Genomic DNA, 26515 nt, shown 5'->3' on the forward strand with positions numbered 1-26515 from the left:
ACCAGATTCATGGGATGGAAGCAGCTTGTTAACTGAAAACTTCCCTGAGTTTCCTGCATGTAAGAGCCACACACATTACAGTTCACTTGAGAAGAAAGGACTAAGGCACAGATAGGTTTGGCATAATTAGTAAATTATGCCACTAGAATGAAAGTCTTAACCTTGACAACATTATGCTAACTGAAAGAAGTCAGTGGCAAAAGCCAACGTATATTTAAAAGTCCATTTATATGAATGTCTGGAATAGGCAAATGTCTAGAGACAGAGATCAGATTAATCAACCTAAGCTGGGGAATGGAGGATGAGTGCTCATGGGTGAGAGTTTTGTTTTTTAGGGTGAAGATGCTCTAAAATTAGTGATGTCTGCACAGCCCTGTGAATACAGTAGAAATCACACAAATGGGCAATTTAAGTGAATTACATCTCAATAAATCATAAAAATTAAAATAAAAAGTTCCTGCAAGAATACTGGCAATAAAAACAATGCAACCACTTGGGGGCAGACAAGTCTGAGCAAAATGCCAGTCCCCAACTTTGATGGAACTGCCACATCATGTCATCTGCATAACCATGTTCTGGACACCATCACCCAAGGCTTCTCTCTTGTTATAAGGCCCCTCTAGTCCTGCTGCCTCCGGACTTTTCCATACCTGGATCTCATCCTCACTGCAAAGCTCCAAGAATCAGGTGAGGGAAAGGAGACAATACATGGAGGGGCAGTGCCACACTTTGAGTGACAGTACCATGACAATGACACAACCCAGTCTGTTCCTGTTCCTGATTTCTGTCTGTGATTGGAAATAGGAGGCCTTATGGGAAGACCTCAAACTGATTCAGAAACTATACGCCAGTAAAACGTGGTAGCATGTACCTCCCAATTACTTAGGAAGATTTCAAATTCCCCACCAGCTGGGAAACACAGCAAAACCCAAAGGGTAAGGGAGCTAGGGGTTTAGCTCAGTAATAGAGCATTTGTCTGTGTGTGTGTGTGTGTGTGTGTGTGTACCTGGGTTGGATCCCCAGCACTGAAACAGTGACAATAAAATCCTCTCATCGTATTAAAAGCCATCTCTGTAGATGTCCGAGAGTTGGTTGTTAATTCTCATCTGACTTCATTTAATGATTAATTAAATTAATCAATCAATTAATTAATTAATGATTAATTAATTAATTAATTAATTAATTAATGATTAATTAAGATTAATGGGGTATGCATGCAGTACGCCATAGGTCCTTTTGAGAAATATCATCAAGAATCTCAACAAGATGACTTTCATCTTGACTCCCCAGGACCAGACTCCTTCACCTAGTGAATGCATATGGAACACACAGCCTGGAATACCTCACCCTCCTGTGTGGGGTCTTGTTGAGATATGGAGTCAGGGTGGCTAGTTTGGGGAGATTTACTTTTCTAACCAGCTCCCAGATGGGGCCCATGCTTCCACAGAGAAGCTCAAGTTAGTGAGGCCACGATGGGCGTCCCGTAGAGAATTTCAGTGGTGGGACAGAGTCTTGGGGATGGAAAAGATAGGGAGAAATCTAGGACTAAGGAGCAAGAAGTCTACAAGTATGTCTCCAAGAAAGCTGAACATCAATGGTCCATGCAGGACAATCTGGGCAGGGCCTCCCAGGAAGCCAGATTTCCTCAGGGCTGTGGGCTAAATACCATGGTTTTTGTTCAGTGTTCCTGGGACGCTGCTGATGAAGACATCTGAGTGTGGAGGTCAGAATGGGACTTGCCCCTCTGTCCCATTCAAAGAAAATGATGAGGTCGATGATAGACATAAACAAACCTTTAGCCGGAAGCAGACTAGCCCCAGAGTGACTTCTGCACAGATCTCAAAGCGGGAATCCTGGCGCACCAAAGACTCAAACTTTTGAGCCAGCTGGACGTGCTTGAGAGAGAGAGGGGGAAAGGTGCTTGAGTTTCTCATCATCACTGAATTCAAAACTTAACCATCTAGAAAACCCTATTAAACTGCACATCCATAATTCATTTACATACTCTCTGCAATTTTCTTCAAGTGTTTGTGCTGTCCCCTCACCAGCTGTTCCCAAAGAAACTCATTCATTACTATGAAGAAAGGCTTAATGTCCTCAGAAAAAAAAAAAACACCATTTTCTTCTGTTCATGGGGCTATTTCTACACCCTTGCCCCTGAAAAATCTGTCTTTTATAATTTTATAACAAAATTGCAAAGAGGTGCTGGAACACTGTAGAAGATATAAAGGCTAACCTTCATCTACCACTTCTTCCTCATGACAACTCACAACATAGTGATGGATACTGGTTTATACCCATTTTCCAGTTAAGGAAACAGGGTCAGAGAGTTAACATGCCCAATATCCTATTGCCATGCCTTCTGAGCTAGGATTCGAATGCAGCTAATATGAGACTTTCAGTTCTGCGGTTCGTGTGGCTCTAGTTCCATGGTGCTTGCCCCTGAGACACAGAAACCACACATACACCATCACATTCAAGAGCTGCCTTCCTGTCACTGAATAAGGTTGATGTCAACCTGATTTAACTCCTAGATGTTAAGAACTCAAAAACTGATTCGAATTATCTGTGATCCATGGAGAAAAACCTCTCGCGGATTAGGAGTTCTCCTTCATTCAGAACCTTGAGCATCCAGCGCGCTTCTGGTCACCATCACGTGGTAAATGCACCGGAGGAGCTCTGCGCAAGTTCTGGACCAAAGCTTGTTGGGAAATAAGCAATCCCTCTTATGACCACCAGAGGGCGCCAAAGACTTTGGACTCAGGTATCCCCAAAGCAGGCTCTTGCCTAGGGAGAAGGTTTTGGTCCAGCCCTTTCCCACATTCCTGCTAAGGTAGGACTGGGAATCCTTTCAAAAAGAGGCGTGATGTGTTTATAACATGAGGCAGCATAATCACAGCTCATTGTCCTTGGGCTTATGGATGAAATCATTGTGGATAGATAAGCCACTAATGTTTTAGCCTTCTTTCTCCAAATAATTTGAATTCAATTCTCCTGCTACTTTTCTCAATTAAGAACATAAGATACATTATTTATAAATTCATACACATGTTCCTTTTCTAGGTTTTTTTTAACCATATAGACTCTCATAGTGCTTGATGCTCCATAAATTTTCTTAGAATGGGCTTGAAGCAGACAGGTACCAGTTTGTAGCTTCAAGAATTTAGCAAATGCTTGAAAATAGATGCATTTCTGCATCTCTGTCACAGGGAGGACCCTAACATATCTGACCCCTGCCCTTAGCTGCACAGTTGGTGATGCAGCAGCACCAGGACTTAAAGTTAAGCATTGTCATATCATTAGGGTTAGAAACTACAGGCATGCCTTTCCTGTGAAGCCTGGGGACTTTTGACCATCAGGATGAGGCCTTGGCTTAGAAAGGATCAGAATAAGGAAGGACCCAGCTTGAAGTCAGCATGCCTCCTGCATCTGGCAAACTGGGTGGGCCTTAGGCAAGTCCTGGTTCATATTCAGGCCTCAGTTTCCCCAGCTGATGAACAAAAATGGTAGAGTAGTGGGATTTGAAGTAGATCAGTGGTTGTCAAATTTAAGTGCATATTATGTGACTAGACTGCTTGTTAAAGCAGGTTGCTGGGACCTGCCGTAGGCCACTGGCACCTGCCGTAGGCCACTGGCACTGTAGGTCAGGAACTGTGTTTGAGAACAATTGGTGTAGATGGTATCTATTCCACACCAACTCTAAAATTCTCCTATTTTGGCAATCTTCTGAAGAAAAACACATTATATTCTCACTTTTGCTTCTTTGCTCACTGAAACTCACTATGCCAAAAGTACAACCTACATAATGTTTTTACTTTGACCATTGTTATGTTTTGAATGTGAGATGTCCCCCAAAAGCTGATGTGTGAGACACGGCAAGAAGGTTTGGAGGAGAAATGATTGGGTTGTGAGAGCCTTAACCCAATCAGTGAATTAATCACCTGATGGGATTAATTGAGTGGTCACTGAAGGCAGGTAGGGTATGGTTGGAGGAGGTGGGGCAATGGGCGTATGGTTTTGGGGTATATATTATTTGTGTCTGATAAGATATCTCTCTTTCTCTCTCCCCCTCCCTTTCTGATCATCATGTGAGCTGCTTCCCTCCATACTCTTTTACCATGATGTTCAGCGTCACTTTGAGTCCTGAAGGAATAGAGCTGGCTGTCTATGTTCTGAGCCCTCTGAAACCAACCATCAGCTCTCAAATAAACGTTTCCTCCTCTACAATTGTTCTGGTCAGGTCTTTTAGTCACAGCAGTATAAAGGCTAACTAAAACAATCATCACCCTGGAGCTGATAACCTGTAATCCTAATAGAGGTGTCCTCAAAGATCCATAATTGTGCATTCGACAACCCAAAGTACAGTTTGCATCCTTTACCATATACAGCCCCAATCTGTGTAGTGACATTTCAGTCAACAATGGACCACATGTGCCATGGTGGTTCCCATGGACTGTATCTTCCAACACGGTCCTAGTCATCCTAGTTTGTGCAAGTACATTCTATGATGTTGGCACAATGACAAAACCACCTAATGATGCATTTCTCACAACCTATCCACGTTGTTAAGTAATGCGTGCTTGTATTTACTTACTAAGACATCTGAATTCATTTCTAAGTCCCCTAAGCCCTCCATAGTATTACTGAGATAAAGAATGAAGACAGTACCTTGCGGATATGAGCCTGCAGTCCTTTGACTCCATACATTCTAAAGACAAACCACAATTTCAAAGAGCGGAATCTTCGACCCAGTGGGATCTGCCAGTGCTGAAATAAAATATAATATGGGGTATCAGTGCTTCCTTTCTAACCCACTGGTTGGCTTGTTCTCTTAAAGGCAACTAGTTCCCTGTGTCTACCCCACTCTGGCTGCACATTTTCCATCCTGGGGTATGAGCAGGGGGGCCACAGAGGGAGGCTGCCTTTGCAAAGCTCCTCTGAGGGAAATGAGGACAGGGATTATTGACTTGGGAGGCATTGATGATTATTGTTTTCACTCAACAAATGTTTGCTGAGTTCACACCTGTTCTGGGAAAAAGGCTCGTCAGCGAGCTAACAGGAAAGATGTGGCCCTGTTTCTAGGAAGCTTACCACCAGTGGGGGCAAGCAGAGTTTTGCACAGGTGTCTCTGTCTGCAGGGATGGAGAAAGCTGAAACCCACATTTGTCTGCCATATGCTTCCCATGATGTCCTGACACTGTTTTCTAGACCAATACTGACTCCTTTCTTATCTCAGTGGCTGCAGGGGAGTGACCCCCAAGACCCCTCTACTGAAAGACATAGCATGTGTCCATGTGTTGGTCCTCAAAGAAGTGTTCCCTCTGCTTTCCCTTGAATTTCCAGACTTTCCTGGCTGACTGCACTTTGCATCCGGTGTGACTCTTGGAAGGTTGAAAATGTAACAAAGTAAGTTGGAAAAGGACAGGGAAGAGAAGGATGGGCAATTCCTGAAGACCGTCTGGTAGCATATCATGGCTTTTTTTAAAAAAACATTAATATTCTATGAGAACTTAGCAAGATGCTGATGGCAACTCTTTTGTATCTTCTCTTCCTTGAGGAATGAGAGAGGGCCCCCTGCTGGGGTGAGGAAGGACCCCCAGACTCACTGGGACTGCCTGTCACCTGGGGCTCCAGAGAAGCTCAGCCTAAGCCCAGCACGGCTCCTGAGTGGAAGGGCATAGGTGTATTTTAAATACAGTCACCCGCCATGCACTGGGGACACGTTCCAAAATCCCCAGTGGAGGTGTGAAACCACAGATAGTACTGAGCCCTACATATTCTGTTCTTTCCTGTACATGCACACCTGTGATAGTTGAATTTAGAAATTAGCCTCAGAGAGAGACAGATTAACACAATGACTAAGAATAAAACAGAACAATTGTAACAGTATGCTGTAATAAAAGTTATTTCAAACTTACGAATTGTTATTTCTGGAATTTTGTACTTAACAGTTTCAGATTGCCCTTTATCATGAGTAACTGAAACCACAGAAAGTGAAACTGTGGTTAAGGGGGAATGACTACAGAGTGTGTAAAATGAATGAAGAGCAGCCATGTCCAAACTGGAAAAGCTTCTCAAGTTGCAAAGAGAAACATGGACCCAATAGCTAGGCTCAGAAGTGATTACAGTGGTTTCCCTCTGATTTTATGCGGGACACTGTGCTAAGTGTATTCACACTTCATCACATTTCATCTTCCTAACAGTGCTATGAAATAGGGGTTCAGATCTTCCCTTTATGGGATGGAAAGCAGGCACGGAGGATGAGATGTCTAATGTCACCAACCTAGAATGTGGCAGAGCTGGAACCGTACCTGCGTACACACAGCTGTTTGTGATTTAACCATGTGTCTGCAAGCTGTTGGGAGGTTCAGGAAGAATTAGGCTAACTTACCTTTTTGAAAAATCTAAAAGAGGAACCTCTCACCACACAACTAACAGCCAGTGAAGCAATGGCTCCCTGCCATTGTTCAGCACGGAGGTGGCGTTCCAAAACCATCCCTTGCCAAGTCAACCTCCTGACAATCGAAATGTGATTTAAGTCCAACGTTTGGAGGAAAAACAAGGCAAACGTAATTTTTATGACACTTGAGTGAAAATGTGCACAGTTTTATTGTTTGCTCATTCAAACGTGACTCCCTAATGCCTGTACTGCCTCTCTGAGCCTGACACAGGCCTGGATGAGATGTCCCCGCCCACCACTCCTTTTCACCTGCATGAGACTAGAGTGTAACTCATCAGGAGGGCTGTGATTTCCTGTGCAATCAGCCTCACCTCCTGCTAGAATGTAAGTTCTGTATAAAGGGACTCTGTCTAGTTTGCTACTTTATTCCTGGCCCCAAGCCCAGCACCTGGTCTGACTCAGAGCAGCCCATCCTCACCTTAGGGAATATTGTTGACTTATATACTGAAGCAATCAGCAAGAAAATCCCTCTACCTTCCCACATGGGTCACCCAAAATGACTCTGCATGTGGAAGTCAGTTTGTATTGTCTCTTAGGAGGTGGTGGGGATGGAACCCAGAGCCTTGTGCATATGGGCAAGCACTCTAACACTGAGCTATACCTCTGGTGCTTCGATGTGAGTCTCCAGACATTAGTCATCTATTTCTTGGGACATTCTTCCTCTATGATCAAAAATTTAAAAACCAGTACACTGAACCACTCTTGGTAAGCTACCAACATGACCAGTAGTTGCAGTTTCCTCATCCAAATAGTTTGGGGAAAGGTACAGCTCAATGGGATGAGCTGGTGACCTGGGTCCTATGTTTTTTCTTTCAATTGGGTTCTGAAATTTCTCTAACTTTTTTGAACCTCTATCTCCTCACCTATGCAATGAGCATAAGGATACCCACTTTGCCCATAATCATGTAAATTTTGGGCAAATGATGCTATCCTTACCTCTTTGGTCTTCAGTTCATAACCAGAAAGAATGCAAAATGACTTTGCCAAACCATATGTCCTGAACAGCCACCTCTTAGATCTAACACTGTCTCCTCATGCCCTCATTCAGTGGTGGGTCCACAGACCTGCCTCACCCTGTTCACTTCTGTCATCCCTCACTTCCCTGACTAGCCCAGTGGGCAACATTCTGTCCTGGGAGTCCTTTCCCCTGCCTGGTGGCTCTGATGGTCTTCAGTTTGGTTTTCCAGTCTCTGAAAGAAACAATGATATCATTCATGTTCATATCTCCCTGTCATGCCCCTATTCTCATATACCCTGGTCTTTCTCCCTGGCATACAACTGGATGGTTCCTGGAAAACTTCACCAAAACTCTGTCCTAGGATAAACCATGATGGCTTGGGAAGGCTTCCTGGTCCCCTGCACTCCCAGCTTGTAGCTACTACAGGAAAAGGAAAGGAAAAGGTATGCCTTTGAGGCACAGCCCCTGCTAGCTTATCAGCTGGAGACATGCTGGCCCTGACAGTTCAGCCACATAACCTCTGTCAGGACAGCTAAGCCCTTGCCTTGATGACATCTTAAGCCCACCACAAAAAGAATCGGCTCAGATCACCTCTGAGTTGACACAAAAAGAATTGGGTACAAGTCATGAGGGGGAAGCGGCCAATGCTGTGACCCTACCTCTTTTCTCCTGAGTGTCCCCAGCTCCTACTCAAGTGATAAGTCTCCAAACTCTATTTATTGTTTCAAATACCTTTCCAGAGTAAGGCTAGGACAACCCAGTATTTTCAAAATAAACTTTATGGAACACTGTGTCAAATAAAAAGAAGAGAGAAGCAAAGCAATTTGAGGCAAGGATTTGAGATAACTGTCCTTCTGTCTGAGCACCTTTGCTGGTATCTGTGTATTCTCTCACTCCTCAGGATGCCACCTCAGCAACATAACTGCAACAAAGAAAGAAGGGGCTGCATTGTCTCAGGAGAGAGAGCCTTCCTTCCAGAGGAATAGGGGTGCAGAAGTTCCTTCCCCCTGTCTAAGGGTGCATTCAAGGTTATTCTACCTAACCTGGAACCCCTGAGTAGTGAGCTCAGCAGATCCACCCAGTGCCTGACAGAGCCCACCTGATTGGTCAGTTGAGACCCAATTAGAAGGTGCTCTGCAGAGGAATCCTGCTCAGGAGAGTGAGGGACAGCATGCCATTCACATTTTGGATTATAATGGACCTAGTTTGATGAGACAAGTTGTCCACTTACCCTGTAGTCAGTGATAAGCCCTGGAGAAAAGAGAAAGAAAAAGAAACCATTAGACAAAAATGTTAACATACATAATCATTTTCATCTTCAAGGTATATTTCTGTATCACAAACACAATCTTTTGAGGCAGATGTAAAACTGCTTGAGGGTTGACTGGGCCTGGGAGTTCCCTGTGGCACATCTCAAGGTAACAGATTCCAAGGGAGTCCTCTGAAAGCACTATGTTCAGGATGCACATTGAAAATGCTGAATTATTAATGAAGCACCATTAGTTTTGTTTTCTGCAGTTGCAGAAGAATGGAAAGCTGAGATTTCATCTAGCGCCCAGTAGTAAGTTACATTCAAATCATGTAAATCATTCATCATCCATTCATTCATGCATGGGAAGGTGAATTGGTGATTCAAAGAGTGATAAAAATAATAAAGAAAAAAATGGAACCTGATGGGAGTATTCATCTCGGTATTCACAGATCTAGTTCAGCATCTGACGCACAGCAGATGCTCCATGAATATGTATCTAACGAGTCAGTTTCCTCATTCTGGATTCAGTGGCTCCACATTGGTTATAAAAAAATGGATGTTTTGAACTTTAATCTTCCCTCACACCTAAAGCAATACATCCCAGGATCACATGGGAAAAGTACCCTGGGTGAGGACTCAGATGAGTTTCTACAAGTAACCCTGTCAAAGGATCAGGTAAGAGTTATAAGGATATGCAGTAGTAGCTACACCTCTTGGTAGAGGAGTTACGAGCTATGGAAATCTTTTCCACCAACGTAGACCAGGCAAGGCACATTGTAGGCATCCCCTATTTCCTGTGCAATATCGACTGCAGAGTGGTTGTAGCAGAACTTCACCATGTTCAGCCAGGACAAGCAACCTAATAGAACCCACATCCACTACAAAGGAATGTCCACGCTATATTTACAAGAAATCTGAAGTCATTCCCTGACTGCATCTGGTTCCCTGGAAAGACCAGGTATTTTTCTCAGCTAGGATAAGAATGGCAGTGTTGGAGAAAAATGTAGGACCATCAGTATCAGTCCCTTATTTAATGATTTGGAAGACCCTGATATGGAAGCCCACAGTCACATAGCCTGTCTCAACTCCTGCCCAATTCTCTCATTCCTCTATACCCTGTGGTCTCTCATTAGTAACAGAGTTCTTAAATAAATAAAACATAGTAGCAGAGTCATCAGAAGGAAACTGACAGTGATTCACAGAGGCCACGGTACTTGGCATGTTGTAGATACTCAGAGAACTTGTTAAATACCCAGATGACTGTCATAAATAAAAAATGAATAAATGAGTTTATATGACTATTCTATCTAATATGGTAGCCAATAGCCACATGTGGCTATTGAAACTTTAGGTAGTTAAAACTATAGAAAATTTTAAAAAGTAGTTTTTTAGTGTGATGAACCACATTTCAAGGTTTCACCTGCCACCCTTGTCTACCATATTGGACAGTGCAAAATTATAGAATGTTTCCTTTACTGTAGAAAATTTTATTGTACAGTGCAACTTGTAGTTTCAAAGATAAGGATTCAGACACAGCAGCTAGTATAGCAAAACACCATTGATGAAAGATGGAATTGGCTTCTCAGTGAATCTGCTTTCTTCTTTAAGGACTCCTTGAAGAACTGGCTCAACTTTGGAGCTTCCTTGAACAATCATTTACTGTAAACAATAATGAATTCCTCTAAACCATTATTTTCCCATGACAATGATCTTACTTACACTTACACTGTCTTAAGAGCTTAATGTGTCTTAATAGGTCTTATGTGCCTACTGTCATTTATTTATTTATTATTTTATTGGTTCTTTTTAGCTAGACATGACAATAGAATTTATTTTTACATAATTATAAAAGCATGGAATATAATTGGTTCTAATTTGGTCCCCAGTACTTCCCCTTCCTTCCTCCCACTCCCTTTTTCCTTCTCTCTACTCTACTGATCTTTCTGCTATTTACTTATAGTTATTTTTTGTTAAATTAGTGACTTGTGAATGTACATGATGGTGAGATTAAAACTTCATAAGATATATGTGGTGTGAGCAGCTTATAAATTTCAAATGATGTATAGATAAAACAGTAAAACTAAACAAGGCATAAAAGAAGACTTGCTGAGAAATACAACAATATATCAATAATGTTGGCATTTGAGTGGTTGGATTGTGAAATCTTCTGGCTTAGCATTGACTGTTTTCTGTTTTCCAAATATAAACCTTTAATAATTAAGACTATCTGAAAAGCCTGTGTAACAGGAGTGAACACTTTCCCTTCTCACTAGAATTCTGACAGAACTTTCTGTTATAAAGAAAACTCTCATTTATTTTGACTCTAGCTCAATGTCTTCCACTAAGCATCTGTGGACACTGATTTGTTATCCAAGGGGAATTGTTCCCAGGACCTACTGTGGGAGTCAAAATCTAAGGATGCATAAGTTTCTTACATAAAATGGCATAGTATTTGCATATACCCTACATACATCACCTTGTAGACTTTAAATCATCGGTAGATTACTTATCATATCTAATACAGTGTAAATGCTATGTTAATATTTATACTGTATTTCATAGGGAATAATGTCAAGAAATAAGTCTGTAATTGCTTTGTTCAGGTGCAATTGTTTTTGTTTTTGAGTATTTTTTATTCACAGTTGGTTGGATTAGTGGAGCAAGACCTATGGCTATGTAAGGCCAACTCTACTGGCCCGGGTGAGCTGAGACCACATGTGTGAAGTGCAGCCTTAACACGGGGGTTGATCATCGTCCTGGTAACACCTGCTGCTGGGTGTGCTCCATTCACTCAGCTCCTGTTGGAGATGTGAACAGGATGGCAAGGCTCTTGCTTGCAGATGTAGTGTTCTGGTGGGCAAGATGAACAACAGACAAGAAACCAGGGAGCTATATGATTGCAGCTGGAGACAAGATCCAGGAAGAGCACAGAGTGACCTGAGGCTGCTGAGACAAGGGCCCTGTGGCCATGGGAAGGCCCAGAAAGACCTCATCAAGGAGAACACATCCATCCTGAGGCCTCTGGAGAATGTCCATGCAGGGACCAGTTGAGGGTGTTGTGTATAGAAAAGGGACAGGCTTCCAGGGCCAGGCAGAAAGCCAGAGTGTGTTTTTCCACAGAGCCTTGCAATGGAAGGAAGACCAGGCAATACATTATCATCTTTTCCTAAGGCCAACCTGTTTGCTGGGAGGCAAAAGTCTTAGTTTGCTGCCATTTTGGCTGGCAGACATTGGCGCCTCTGCCTTCACTTCTGTTACACTGCTCAGTGCTCTACCCAGGGACCAAAATTACATCCTTTTCCAGTCCAGAGTTTATTTCCTCCCCCATAAATTGAAGTGGTGGGATCAAGTGTTCTGTAAGGTTCCTTCTCTCACTAATATTTTATGGTTCTGTGGACCCAAGAACGCTTGAAGATAATAGAAGTTCCCCAAGATGTGGCCTGTCATTCACTCACTAATTCACACCCTGTGCTGCATCAGGCCCCAAGATAGCCCACACACAGGCACCAAGCTGGCAGCAATGAGAGATTTCAAAAGGAATGAGAAAATTGATCTGCCATCAGGAGGTGCTGTGTCTCAGGGAGAGATACATATGCAACTACCCTCATAGGTTGATTAAAAGTAGCATAATAATTCACTGGAGGGTGTTGGCTTAGGTTGCTCTTACACATTTTACTTGACCAGGATCTCAAATGATCCCTAAAAAAACAAAACAAAACAAAACAAACAAACAAACAAAAAAAACTTACACTAAAAGATGTATTCCTTTAATGTGGTATAACAATGGCTGGATCCTTCTGAAAGTGCCCAGTAATAGAAGTGGTGATAATAAACACCCTTATTTCTGACCTCAAAAGAATGTTTTCATGGTAGTACAGCACTCAATGTGATGATGATATATGTATTACATTTCTTTAATCGGTGAAAGTATTATTTTATTCCTCCTTGGGTAAGAAAATGCTTTGTTCAACAGTTAAGATAATAAATGTATAGCAATTTTATATTTTTAATAAAGTTGTGTTCTTTTAGAAATCCTTAAAATTTCAATAGGTAGGCAACACAGGCACCAGGAAGGGTATTTCTGGCTGAAAGGAAGTTACAGGGAAAGGAAAAAAAGACAGTTTGGAGTGGTTGAAGACAACTGAGAAGAAATGTTAAAGGAGACCAGATGGGAATAGAAGGGGCATGAGCCCTGGTACACATGGGGCTGTACCAGGCAGGCTCAGTTAGGATGCATGGTTAAGGAAGGATGAACACAGCCACAACTAACCAAGACCCAGGGATCCTGTCTCTGAGTGATGGAGAGGAAACCAAAAGGAGGAGAAGACTGAAAATGACTAATGGTGAGCTGAGTCTCCTTGCTGTCAGGGGTCCACTGTGCATAGTGCCCTGTATTTAGGGATCATGTAGGTGGCTTTCTGTGCTGCATGTATGAGCCTTGACATTTAAGGATAATATTGCTAATGATTCTGTTTTTGAAAGCATAGAGAAAATTGAGAGCATTTACAAATAATTGCAGCATCTCGATGTGAGCACTGTGAACATTTTGAAATTTTCCACTCCACACATTTTGGTGTTGCTGAGGTCATTCTCATCATTATCAGACTTTAAACGGCACTGCCTTTCAGGGAAATTTGGATTTCCACATCCTGGGTGCCCTCTCAGAACCCTGCTGTGCTAACTCGTGATTTGGCATTTGATTGTGGCCTATGAACAAGAGTAGTAATTGTATAGAACATGATGTTTTATGTTTTGTAGGAATTCTGCTGCCTTTTAGAAATGCTTTTTATGAGAAGGCATGGAGGCATCTCTGTTGTAAGAAAAGTTCTAACCCTAAACCACTGTAATGGTCTCATAGGAATAATAATTCTCAAAGGTATGTAAAGCCTTTGTCCTCAGGATAACACTGTAAGAAGGTGCTGTGGGCCTTTTAGAGGTGGAGACTCAAGGGAGTCTCTTAGGTTATTGGGGGTGTGCCCTCAAAGGGGAGTGTGGCATTCTGCCAGTCCTCTCTTTCTCTCTTTCCCTCTCTCTCTCTCTGCTTCCTGGCTTATGATGTGGGCACTCACTATACTGTGTGCTCATCACCTTCCTCACTGGGTTATGCAGGCACTGGGTCTTTGTCACTACTTCTGTCACCAGTGTCTGGCACAGAGGGCCTGCCATTAAACAAGTGACATGCATATTGGTGTACTGAACCTTCCCAGGGCTTTGTCATATTTTTTCTTTACTCTCCTCCCCTGTAGAATCTTCTTCATTTACTTTCTTCCCTCCTCTTGGAAGGCATGAAAATTCTTTTTTTGGAAAGACGTTAGAGCAGACATTTTGTAAAGGTGTTTCCTTATTAACAGGAAGTATCTGTACCTATACTGAAGTCCCCTGGCTTCACCACTGGCTCCAGATGCTGCTTCTGCCCCAGTCCTGATCAGTGCTGGCTCCATAGATGGGTTAAGGGCTCTTTGGATTTCCCAGCACAAAAAAGAGATGTGAGGGGCAAGTACAGATACACACAGCACCCAACCACTCTGGTGTCTCCCCAGACTCCTGGCTCTTAGATCCTTCAAATGCAGCTTTGATGAAAACATATGTGGGAACAGATTGCAAGAGCAAGCACCCAACTTACCTGAATCCTGATGGCTGTGCTTCAAGTAAATAGGGTCCAGTTTAAAGGCTCCTGTTAAGTCTGTTCTCTTTTTCACCCTGGGTTTAGAAGAAAGAAATGATAGGGCTCAAGATGTAGGATTTTGGATTGGTCCATGTTGTCTGCTGTCCCCTTGTGGCTCTGCTTAGGCACCTGCCTCCAGGGCCCTCTCTGGACATATTTCCGTATATACATGGCCTCCTCTGTCCCCATTTCCCTGGTCTCACTCCAGCCCAGCATGCACCACTTCCAGAAATAGGGAGAAGGGGATAGAAAAATAAATAAATAAATAAATAGTAGGTTTTGTTCCTGGTTCTTGGCACACAGCTCCTAAAAGTTTGGTGGTGATAAGAGTTTGGTGAGATGACTAATGGCTGGGGATCCTACATAGTTTCAGATGGGGACTTCTCGCCAAAAAACTCATGGCATAAACTGACTCAGGTCAAACTTTCAGGCCCCCTCTTCAGTCTCTGGGGAAGGAAGATGGATTGGAGACTGAGTTGGTCATTTTAATCAATCATGCTAAGTAAGGAAATCTCTGTGAAAAAGTCCTGAAAATCAGAGGCCTAAGAGTTTCTGGGTTGATTGACATTTTGAGGTGCTCTCTTTCCAGAGACGATGTGGAAGTTCCAAACCTAGTCCTCTTCCCTGCCTGGTTCTACACTTTGTCCTGTGCATTTACTCATTGCCTGTTCATTTGTAACTTTTATAATAAACCTGTTAACATAAGTAGAACATTTTGTTGAGTTCTGAGTTGTTCTAGCAATTTATCCAACTCAGAGTGGGGGATTATGAGAACCCCCAGCATCAAAGCTATGTTGGACAGAAGGGTGCTACTCGGGGGGTCTGGTTTTTTGAGACTGGTACTTGAAATTGAAGCCATCTTGTGGGGCTGAATCCCAAAACCTGTGGGGTCTGTTGCAAACAGAATAGAATTGATTTGTGAAACACCCCACTGTTGTCTGCAGAGTTGGACAACTGGTGTCAGGACCGAAGAAAGCACTGTAGTTGTATTTATTCCTCTGTGGCTCCTGGGCCCAGTGCAACACTTGCCCCTGATGGTGTCAGTGACTGTACACTGGATGAACACTGAGAGATGCCTAGTGCTGTGCACATGGATCTCTGTCCACCTCTCTGCCTGTGGAGTGCTCACAGCAATCGCCATTCTGGATAACTTGGGTCCAACTCTCACTAGGACTTGGCTTTGAAGGGCAATTATGCTAATTGCTGCTCTGCTTCATTTGGCAGTGGGGACATCATCTCAAAGCCATTTTATGGCAAATAAAGTATCCTAGGCACCAACTGGAGAAGAAATGTTAATCTGATTGTAGTTTGGGCTTGAAAACAAATACAGTGTGAGAGTCCCTGAGAGATCCAATCCAGTGAACATGAAATAGGATGCCCAGATGAGGCTTAAAAATGAGGAGATGGGAGAGAAAGAGGTTAGATTTATTTATGGAAGATAATTGAGGCTTTGTTTCTTTAAAGGGTTAAAAGACAGACCATGTCAGTGGGCAATCATAAGTTGTCTAGTGTATATTCTCTCTTCGGCGCATGGAAGAAAATCTATTGTACCAAACATTGTGTGTGTGTGTGCACATGGGCATTTTGCAACATCATGAGCCTTTTCTAAGAAGTCCCTGGAGGATTTTTCTTTGGGTCCCTCTGTATTAGGGGAAGCTCTGAGCCTAGCGTTAAAGAGCAGGGACAAAGAAAAAGAAGAAGGGGTATGATTATCTACAGCTATCAGTAGAATTCCTTCTTCATGAAGACCGGAATTCTCTCATTAATGACTCCAGAAATGATGTTTGAACTCATTATTTTTTTAGTTGTTCAAGGACCTTTATTTTATTTATTTATTTTTATGTGGTGCTGAGAGTTGAACCCAGTGCCTCACACATGCTAGGCAAGCCCTCTAACACTGAGCCACAACTCCAGCCCTGAACTCATTATTTTTTAATTTAAAAATATTATGAAGTCATATAAAAGGCAGAAAGAACAATTTCTCTGTCCCCCGATTACGAAATAAAATTTGACTTTTAAGTAAAAGAAATTCTTCCTGTGTGTCCTTCCCCTTAGCCCCTTCCTCTCTGGAGTCCATGACAGAGGCCACAATCTTGAATTTGGGTTTACCATGCCTACGTCATTCTACAAAATTTTTTGCACAAATCCCCAAGTAATCTATAGTATGGTTTTGTTTCTAAATAGACTGTAACAACTTAAGGTGTTTAAATATGAATGTCATCCTTCTCTGCGTATTTTTCTACAACTTACTTTTTCTTATAAAAACAGACTGAATTTCACACTCATTCACACAAGTCACTTGCACTCATTAACTTTTGGTGTTTTTTTTTCTTGGTACTGGGGATTGAACTCAGCCACTGAGTCACATCCCAGCCTTATTTTGTATTTTATTTAGAGACAGGGTCTCACTGAGTTGCTTAGCACCTCACTTTTGCTGAGGCTGGCTTTGAACTCAAGATCTTCCTGCCTCAGCCTCCCGAGCCACTGGGATTACAGGCATGTGTCACCGTACCCATCGCATTCATTCACTTCTTTTTCCCCTTTCTGTACTGGGGAACCAAACCCAGGGCCTCTCCTAGTCTCCTATGCTAGATAAGTTCTCTACCACTGAGCTTCAGCACTTTTTTTTGAGACATGGTCTCATTAAGTTTCTCAGGCTGGCTTCAAACTTGTGATCCTCCTGCTTCAGCTTCCTAAGTAGCTGAGATTACAGGTGTGTATCTCCATACCTGTTGGTTCATTCTCTCTTATTATCTAATTGGATTTCATTGTACAAACATATTACAACCCATTCATTCTTGTGTTGTTTCCCATTTGTTAGTAGACAAGATCTGCTTCTGTGGGCATTCCAGCACATCTCCACTGTGTTTGTAGAATATTCATCTCTTCACGGAAATGGCACAGAGTACTCTTAAGGTTGTACGAATATGTCTACAACCTTACTGGACAAATAGCACTAAATTAGTCTCCACAATGGTTGTGCAGTGTACAAGTTCCTCTGGTTCCATATCCTGACCAAATATCATTTGGAGAGATTTCATTTCCAAAAATTCATAGTGCTTAATGGTGCTTAATTTGCATTGCTGATAATGAATGAGGTTGAGTAACTCTGCATTCACTAAGAAGCCATATCTAGAGTTTCCTATTTGGTGAGGAAAAGTTTGTTCATATTTCTGTGTGATTGCTTGTCTCTGTCATAATGGAATGGAATTATTAGGAATACTAATTTGCATACTTGGTTGGCCTGCTCCAGGTTCTCCTGTGGTCTAATCTCTCTGTCACACCTGTCCTATCCAAGATCAGCTCAATCAGTTGCTTTACATGCACTGAAACTTGATTAGGCAAAGTCTCTACCATATTTTTCTTAACAATTCTCTTCATTATTCTTGGCCCATAAAAATATTATGGCAGTTGGGATATTTATTAAAATAAATATTAAGGCTTCCTACCCATGCATATAACACATCACTCTATGTAGTCAGGACTTCTTTAATGAATTCCCAAAAAATACAGAATTTTTGTCATAAAAGTTTGAATAGATTTTGATATATTTATACATAATAACCTCATATCTTTTCTTAGTATTATAAAAAGGATTTTTAAATTTCATGTGTTGTTAATTGTAGACACACAAAAAATGCAACTTTAAAAGTTATTTTACTTAGAAATTTTTCTGTTTCTCTTATTAACGACAACGCCTTGAAGATTCTCTTTATTTCAGTCATTTCATTTGAGAATAATGAGAGTTTTGTATCTTCCATTCCAATTCCTATATTTGCACTTCTCTATCTTTTACTATGCATGTTAGGAATGCACAATGTTGAACAGAAGTGATGATGATAGGAATAATTTTTTTCCTGATTTTAAAAGAATGCTTCTAATATTTCACCATTAAGAATGGGTTTACTATAGTTCTTCAGTAGATACATTTTATCAGTTTAAATTCTCTTCTGTTCCTGCTTTACTAAAACTTTTTGTCCTACCTGGGTATTGAATTTTATGTAGTTTTTTTTTTGGGGGGGGGGTGCCTGATGTGTTGATAACTTTGTTTCTCCTTCAGCATGACATTTACTAACCTAATATTAAACCACCCTAGCATATTTGGAATAAACACAATTTGGTCATGTAATACTATTTTTTTTAAATCATTGGATTTTATTGCTGACATTTGACTTTGAATTTTAACTTTTAAGTTTGAGTTTGTTCTACAGATTTTTTTTCTCTGCTTCTCACCTGATTTTAGAATCGCTGCAAAACCCACTCTATGACATAAGTGACACTTGCTGTTCTCTGTGAATCAAATTTGAGATTGGATAGAAATCTCCCCTGGCAGTTGAGTAGGATACTCACTGTTAAAAGAATACGAATATTTCTGCTGTAGGAAAATTTTATTGGAACTTTGTAAGATTGTTCAGGTTTTTGTTATTCTTGAGTCAGTTTTGATAAAAGTGTTTTTTGTAATGATGTGTATTTTGTGGGGCAATTCTTGGCAAGATTTTACTCATAAGTTCTCCCTTATGATTTTTTGAAATCTCTAAAGTACATACAGGTAAGGATGTATAGCTACATACTACAGTGAAGACCTTTTTTTTTCTACAGCAGTTTATCAGTGATTTCTCCTTTTATTTTATTTTATTTCGAAGGGATTGAACCCAGGGCCTTGCACATGCTAGGCCACTGAAATCCATCCCCGGTCCTCTTTTTATATCTGTTTGGTGTTTTCAGAGATCATTTATTTAATTGCCAGGTCAGGGAGCAATATTTGGCATTGTTGGCTCTCCCTACTGTGTCAATTTTACTACCTCTGTTAACTTTAACTGTTCTCCTCCATTTACTGTTTGAGGGTTTAATTATACACCGTCTCCTGGCTTCATTGTATCCTGAGCTCATGACTTTCTGGCTTTCTTCTTTTCTAGTTAAATCTGTTCTCTAAGTTGTACAGCAGTTGCATGACACAAGTTTTGTTGCATCTTTATTTTTTTCTTGGTTCTTGGTACTTCAAAATACTTCCAATTTCCCATTATATTTTATTCATTGACCCATTTCTAATGGGCCTATAGTGATCTCCTCTTCGATATTTAGGTGACAACTTTGCATTTCCTTGTAGCATTTAATGAATACTATAAAGAGAATAAATTTTATTTTAATAAATAAGTGTGTGGGGGAGGCTCATATACCTCTACATAAGAGATATACACACACAGAAAGATTGCTTTTGTGGCATGAGAGTCATCTCACATTGCATGGGCCCTTCTCTATCACCAGAAAATTCTTAAGGGCTGAGGAAATGGCCTTTGTTTTGGTTTGGAAGTCTAGCTTCTTTTCTTCTGACAGTGGTGCACATCTGTAATGCCAGCAGTTCCAGAGACTTGAGACAGGAGGATTGCAAGTTCAAGGTCATCCTCTGCGATTTAGCAAGGCACTAAGCAATTTAGTGAGACCCTGTCTCAAAAGAGCTGGGGATATAGCTCCGTGGTAAAGTATCTTTGGGTTCAATCCCCAATTAACTCTCTCCCCCCTGCCCAAAAGTCTACAAAATTAGGCAAGGCAATCAAAAAGATATATATAAAACCTTCCATTAGTGAAACAAGTTCAAGAATAAAGTCTTACCATAACTGAAGTGATTAAAACTGTTTCAAAGTAACTAGATTAGAAGGAGAAGGAGGAAGAGAAGATGAGGAGAAATCTCCTGTGTAATGTAGGTGTACAAAAACTATAAAACAATTTGTGATAAAATTTAATTTGGGGACTCATACCTTTTAAAAACATAGAGATAATATATACCTTTGGGGTACGTGGATGTTGAGACTTTCTTTGAAAGATATTTGATACTAAAGGGATATTAAGCTCTGAGCAGAGCTGTTCACATTTACATATAAAAGATTCAAAATATCAAATGAACAGTAAAACACTTATGAACAGGATAATGAATTCATTAGGAAATGTATTTACTGTGCTTATAATGATTGCCAATTTTAGAACTTCAATTATCTTGTCCATTTCAATATTTAAAGAATAGGACCAAAGTGTTTATGTTAAATTATGGACTAACCATTGGTAAAATTTCATTAAACAAAAGAAAGACACTATTTTTTAAAGAATACAAAAAAAGCCAATGAAAGCAATAAAAAAAGTCCATTTAAATGTGATTTTGCTGTATTAGTGAAATCTTAAAAAAAAATGCCCTTCTCTGAATTCTGATTTTTACAAGCATCTTTATAATCTGTACTCTATTGTGTTGCAGTAGTTCACATTACTGCAATAATTTCTGAGACTAGCAAAATATTTAGCTTTTATTCCATGTGTACTCAGTTCAGTGCAAGGGGCCTCTGAATAAATTCTCAGACTTCATTCTCTCCATTTCCTGTTGCCACCTTGCAAAAATGCCATCTGCCTTCATACCTTCTGCAGACAGGCAGTGGTACCATCCTTGACTGAGCATGCTCAATAGATCTGACTTCTCAGCTAGGTGAATGAAGAAAAAGGGATGATCTACATCCTTTGCCATTAGGCTGTACCTCCTGGGCTAAAATTGAGGGCTATTTTCAGAATTCAGAGAAAAATCAAAATCAATTAACAAATTGAGTAAAAGTGTAAATAGAAGGGGAACATGGTTTTGGTTAATTCACTTAAAACAGCCCTTTTTCTTCAACTTCTTTTGTATCCACAAGGAATGATCTCAACATCATCTGTGTGTTTGTAAAATGGGAATCCCTTTGCAGGCATGTACTTTTAGTTTAGTGCTTACAAGAAATGAGTAAAGCTTTAAGATTAATATCTAGAGATTTATATCTAGAGATTTAAACCTGATTAATATCTAGAAATTTAAACCTCATGAGTTTAACCTTGAGATACAGAATTCTATCTACTCTTCTTTCTAAAAATTAGATTATACAATGTTTTTCACTCCTGTTGCCATTAAACATTGCATCTGTGACGCCAGCTCTGACATGGGTAACCACGTGTCCTTTGAGAATGGATTAAATTTTTTGTTGTCTTTTTTTCTTTTTTGAAAAATGGTTTCACTGTTGCCCAGGCTAGTCTCAAACTCCTTAGCTCAAGTGAACCTCTGGCCTCAGACCCCAGCCCCACCCCAGTAGTTTGGACTGCAAGTATCATTATTTTCTGCTAGATTAAACATCTTGAATTCCAGTTTCCTCATCTATAAGTAGGAATAATTAATAATTGCTACCCCAAGGAAGCTGCTGAGAGGATTAGATGTGCTGATGCACCGGAAAAGGAAGTGCTACATAAATAGCAGGTACTGTTCAGAAGGCACTATTGTTGCAATAAATGTCAGAATCAGGTTCCCTTCCTGGAGGGTTTAGATGCATCACTTCGCCAAATTACAGGAAGGACCTGGAATAGAGTAGGGGGATTCTCTCCAGAGAGCCTGAGAACTTAGGCTTGTATTCTGCTTCTTTGTAGAATCCTGATGCTGTAATTTAACTTGGCATAGCACTTCTTCAAAACAGAAGTATTTTGTGAGGAGCTGTCAATCTTCCAGGTGTGTTCTCCAGGAGCCTCACACTCAAATGTGTACAGGGAAAGGTTTACAGCCTGTGTGTGGCAGGCCAGTCAGGCTGTGCCAAATTAGAAAGCGGGTGCCCTGCCTAGGGCTGCTTTGCTCCAGATCACTGTAACTATGGAAATGACACTTTAAAGAGCCCTCTTTATTTATAGGGCTATTAAAAAATTATTTATTTAAAAAAATCAATTTTTTACATATATGTAGCTTATTCAAAATAAATTTAAACCCACGTGGACCAAACAAAATGATCTATAAGTCTTTTAGCTGATATGAATTAAGTTTCATGTTCTCTGTACCTCAGTGCCTTTGCACATTATGCACTCACTCCCTTTTGCTCTTTCCCCATGCAGCTCTCTGGTCAAATGCCCCTTCACCAAAGAAGCTTCTCCAGACTTTCCTATCACAAACAATCACTCAATGAATAATAGAGTTAATTCACTGTCTGTCCTATGGGTCCTTTTCTTGTTTTCTACCTAAATCTCTCTCTTATCTTTCCAAGCCCCTCCCTTCACATCTTTCTAATCACCTGGCTCACCACCTGCATTGGCCTGTAATTTATTTTATTAGTTTCTTAATTTATTTCAGTTGTAATTTATATTCTGGAAACTCCATTCTGTGGATCAGACTCCCAAAGTATAAAAATAATTGCTCCAGTTTTAATTCCAAAATGTTCAAAAATCAAATGCCCTTTCGACTAAATGGTGACTTTTTCCCTCTTGCTATGTTCTGAATGCTTTGTCTCTGCCCAGAATTATATGTTGAAACCATCTCCCCTAAGGTGATGATCTTAGGATGTACTGCTTGTCCAGAACAAGAAGCAAGATACCCCATTTATTACAATCCTCCTTAGCAGATTCAGTTTAGTTTTGTCTGAAAACTAACGCAAAACTAAGACTTGGGAGGTGATTACCTCATGAGGATGGAGCCTTCAGGAATGGGATAAGGGCCTGTTAAGGGTTGGATGGGAGGTGTTCCCCAAAACCTGTGAGACAGGTGCGAGAATGTTCAGAGGTGAAATGATTAGATTAGGGGAGTTGTGAACTAATCTGTGGATTGATCCACTGATACAGATTAGCTGGGTGGTAACAAGAGGCAGGTAGGATATGATTGCTTTAGGGTTGACATTTTGTCCTGGGTGAGTGGAGTACTCTCTTTGCTTCCTGGATGCCATGCCCTCAGCTGCTTTCCTCCTCCACACCCTTCTGCCATGATGTTCTGCCTCACCTTAGAACTATGGAGGCCACCAAGCCTGGACTGAACCTCTGAAACATGAGCCAAGATAAACTTCCTCCTCTAAGATTTTTTTTAAATATTTAGTTTTTAGTTGTAGTTGGACGCAAGACCTTTATTTCACTTATTCATTTTTATGTGGTGCTGAGGATCGAACCCAGGGTCTCACATGTGCAAGGCGAGCGCTCTACCGCTGAGTCACAACCCCAGCCCCTCTAAGATTTTTCTTGTCAGATATTTTAGTCACAGCCATGCTAAGCTGATCAAAATAGTGCCCTTAAAAAAGAGAACCCAGAAAGCTTCCTCATCCCTTTCCCTAGGTGAGGAGACATCAAAAAAGGTTGTCATCTGTGAAGAAGTAGACCCTCAACCAACACAAAATCTTCCAGAGCCTTGATCAAAGTCAAGCCTTTCTAGCTTCCAGAACTGTGAGAAATAAGTTTCCTTGGTTGTAAGTCAACTATCTATGGTATTTTATTATAGCAACCCAAATGGAATAAGATGCCTAGTATAACTGAGATCAATATTTCCCAGATGCCCATTAACTCAGGTCCCTAGTCATGGCAGTATTGGGAACTGATGAAACCTTTAAGAGATTGGACCTAGTTGGAAGTCTTCTGGTCACAAGGGAGGATGCCCTTAAAGGGGATGTGCATAGTCAGCCCCTTGCTATCTCTCTTTCATGTCTTAGCCATAAGATGAGTGGTTTATTCTACCACATGTTGCTTCACCACAGGCCCCAAAGCAACTGGACCAATCCATCTTGGACTGAAACTTGTGAGACCGTGAGCCAAAATAAACCTTTCTTCTTTTTAAATGGGTTATCTCATTTATTTGATTATAGTATTAGAAATCAGACTAAAACCACACCTGGGCTACTCATAATTCAGAAACTGCTTGTCCAGCTTCACCTGCACTGTAATTCCGGGAGCAGAGCCTAGACAGATGTTTGAAAGGCTATGGCACAAGCAACGATGCCATCACTGTAAAGGCAATATGAAAAGTATTCACCATGAAAAGGAAAATACAATTTCTTTGGTGAAAAGAACAACGAGGAAAAAAATAAGAAATTGTATATTTAGGTGTAAGTGAGACGAAAAGAAATATAAGTTTAGTAAGAATCAAGTAAACAAAGCAGGAAGTAGTTGGTGTGATTCGGATTATGGGGTTTAAACTAAGCTAATCAGGTTTAAATCTCTAGATATTAATCTTAAAGCTTCAGTCATTTCTTCTAAGCACTGTTAAGGTCTGAATTGTGTACTCCCCAAATTCACCTGTTGAAACCCCAAGACCCAGGACTTCAAATTGTAATTGTATTTGGAAATAGGGCCTTTGGGAGTTAATTAAGCTAAAATGAGGCTATAGGGATGGGCACTACTCCAATATGACAGGCGTCTTTACAAGGAAAAAAGATTAGGACCCAGACGCTCAGAGGGGCAACAATGTGGAACACATAGGAAAAGGCATCATCTGCAAGCCCAGGAGAGAGGCCTCAGAGAAACCAGCCCTATGGACACCTTGATGTTGGAATTCCAGCCTCCAGGTCCCCCAGAAGGAATCTCAGCCATGTAAACTGTATAGTCTGTGGTACTTTGTTATGACAGGTCTGGCAAACCAACCAAAACAAGCACAGTGTCCCAAATAGTAAATATTTAGCAATATTTATATTAACACACTATTCAAACTCAGATTCCATCAGTCAACATTCATGCAATTTTTGGTGTCATGAACAATATTTTGGGTTTGGGAGAGGCTGTTTTTTGTTTTTGTTTTTTTTTTTTTTTCGTTTTCCTAAGACTCTCACAAAAAATTCTTGACAACCATTCTATCCAGAACCTGCCAGCTCAGAAGAGAAAGAGCACATTTCCTATTATAATTTAAATACAACATTTTGGCCTTTAAAATCCATGGGGAAGTAGAAAATTTATCAAGTATTGAAACCCTGCAAACAACCCCTCCCTTGGCTTTCCTCACCCCAACTCCATCACCTTCTCAGGCAAGCTCTCAGACACCAGAGGTCACTTCTGTGTCTTGGGACTCGTGTTTGTTTGTTTCTGCAAGTGATCCTACTCTCTTCCTTTCCTTCTCCAAATGACCTGGGCTCAGGATAACACATTTCCTGTGTCTCCTCCCTATGTCATCTCCACTTTATCCGATTTCTCTTTACAGATTGGTGTCTGAATGCTAGGTAGAGTCTGTCTGAGACGTATGAAAACCCAGTTTCAGTTCTCCTAGCATCTGCTCCAGAAAGACTGACATCCTGGGTAACCTCAGCTCTGGGGACAAGCACACAGTGGCCTGGGGAAGGCTCAAATGTTTCTCACCGCATCACTGGTACAGAATGCTTTCTCAGCCTTATTGCATGTACTGCTTGTCCAGAACAAGAAGCAAGATACCCCATTTATTATAATCCTCCTTAGCAGATTCAGTATTTTTATTATAGGCCAAATATTTTTTGGTCCCAAATATTTTTGGTCCATGATAGCTTTAGTTTCCTCATCTGTAAAGGTAGGGCATAGTAATTTCCTGTCCTCCAAGGGCTGCTCAGGAGGTTCTATTGAGCTACCTAAGTACAGGATTTAGAATGAAGCCCACACCTATTTGATTCTTGCTGTGTAACTACTGTGGAGGTTATTGGTTTATACAGGTTGTGATAAAACTCTTGTCACACCAAGAGTCCTTCCTCTGGCCAACTCTGCCAGGCAGATCTCCATCCCTTCCCCAACAGCCCTCACGCAGCAGCTCCTGGAAGGATTTGTTTTTGTTCAGTGCTGGGAATTGAATCCTGGTCTCACACATGCTAAGCAAGTGCTCTACCTCTAAGCTGCATCCCTATCCTTTAAAAAGTTATTATTATTTTGTTTTGAGACAAGGTCTTTCTAAGTTGCCCATGCTGGCTTTGATCTTGCAATCCTCCTGCCTCAACCTCCCAAGTAGGTGGGATTACAGGTGTGCTCCATGATACTCAGCTCAGAACGGTTTTGTGTCTTATTCTTCTGGAAGCCTCCCTCTCATCTAAGGATGCTCACTGTACCTGTTCTAGTGAGTGAGCCCCTGTTGGCTCTCTGACAGAGTTCTCAAAACTCTAGTTCCTTACCAGCTTTCTAATGGACCAAATATCTCAGCCCGCCCCCCAAATTAATTTCTACTAAAATTAAACTTGACAAAAGAGATTTTTGACACACTGTATGAGGGATCACCGCTGTGCTCTACTTTCAATAAAATGGAAGGACACATCCACACGAGTACAAAAGAGCACTCACATTCAAAAGAGCTGAAGATTTTACAAATCCTGATTAGTATTTCAGACAAAACTAAATCTGAAATGCCCATATGCCAATTAGTTTTTAAAATCACATATCAAAAGTTTTGGGGAAAAGACTGTGACACAAAGAATTTGATGTGAACAAAAGAATTGT

The 26515-nt window shown here is 41.0% G+C and overlaps 1 protein-coding gene across 4 annotated transcripts in view; it reads right to left on the minus strand.

The window, feature by feature from the left end:
• Window positions 1–26515, minus strand: part of Ddc (dopa decarboxylase) — a 121107-nt gene that overhangs the window by 4454 nt on the left and 90138 nt on the right. For 2 of the 4 annotated variants that reach the window (XM_046463916.2, XM_058585452.1), the window contains exons 10-13: window positions 14294–14370; window positions 8650–8669; window positions 4669–4767; window positions 1794–1895 (exon numbers count right to left, since the gene is read on the minus strand). In XM_046463916.2, coding sequence (XP_046319872.1) covers window positions 1794–1895; window positions 4669–4767; window positions 8650–8669; window positions 14294–14370 — 298 coding nt within the window. The other 2 variants (XM_046463918.2, XM_046463919.2) reach the window with 2 other exon arrangements.

The sequence above is a fragment of the Marmota monax genome, unplaced genomic scaffold (genome assembly GCF_021218885.2).
Source record: "Marmota monax isolate L192 unplaced genomic scaffold, Marmota_monax_Labrador192_F-V1.1 WCK01_AAM20220418_F8-fsc00432, whole genome shotgun sequence".
Classification (NCBI taxonomy): domain Eukaryota; kingdom Metazoa; phylum Chordata; class Mammalia; order Rodentia; family Sciuridae; genus Marmota; species Marmota monax.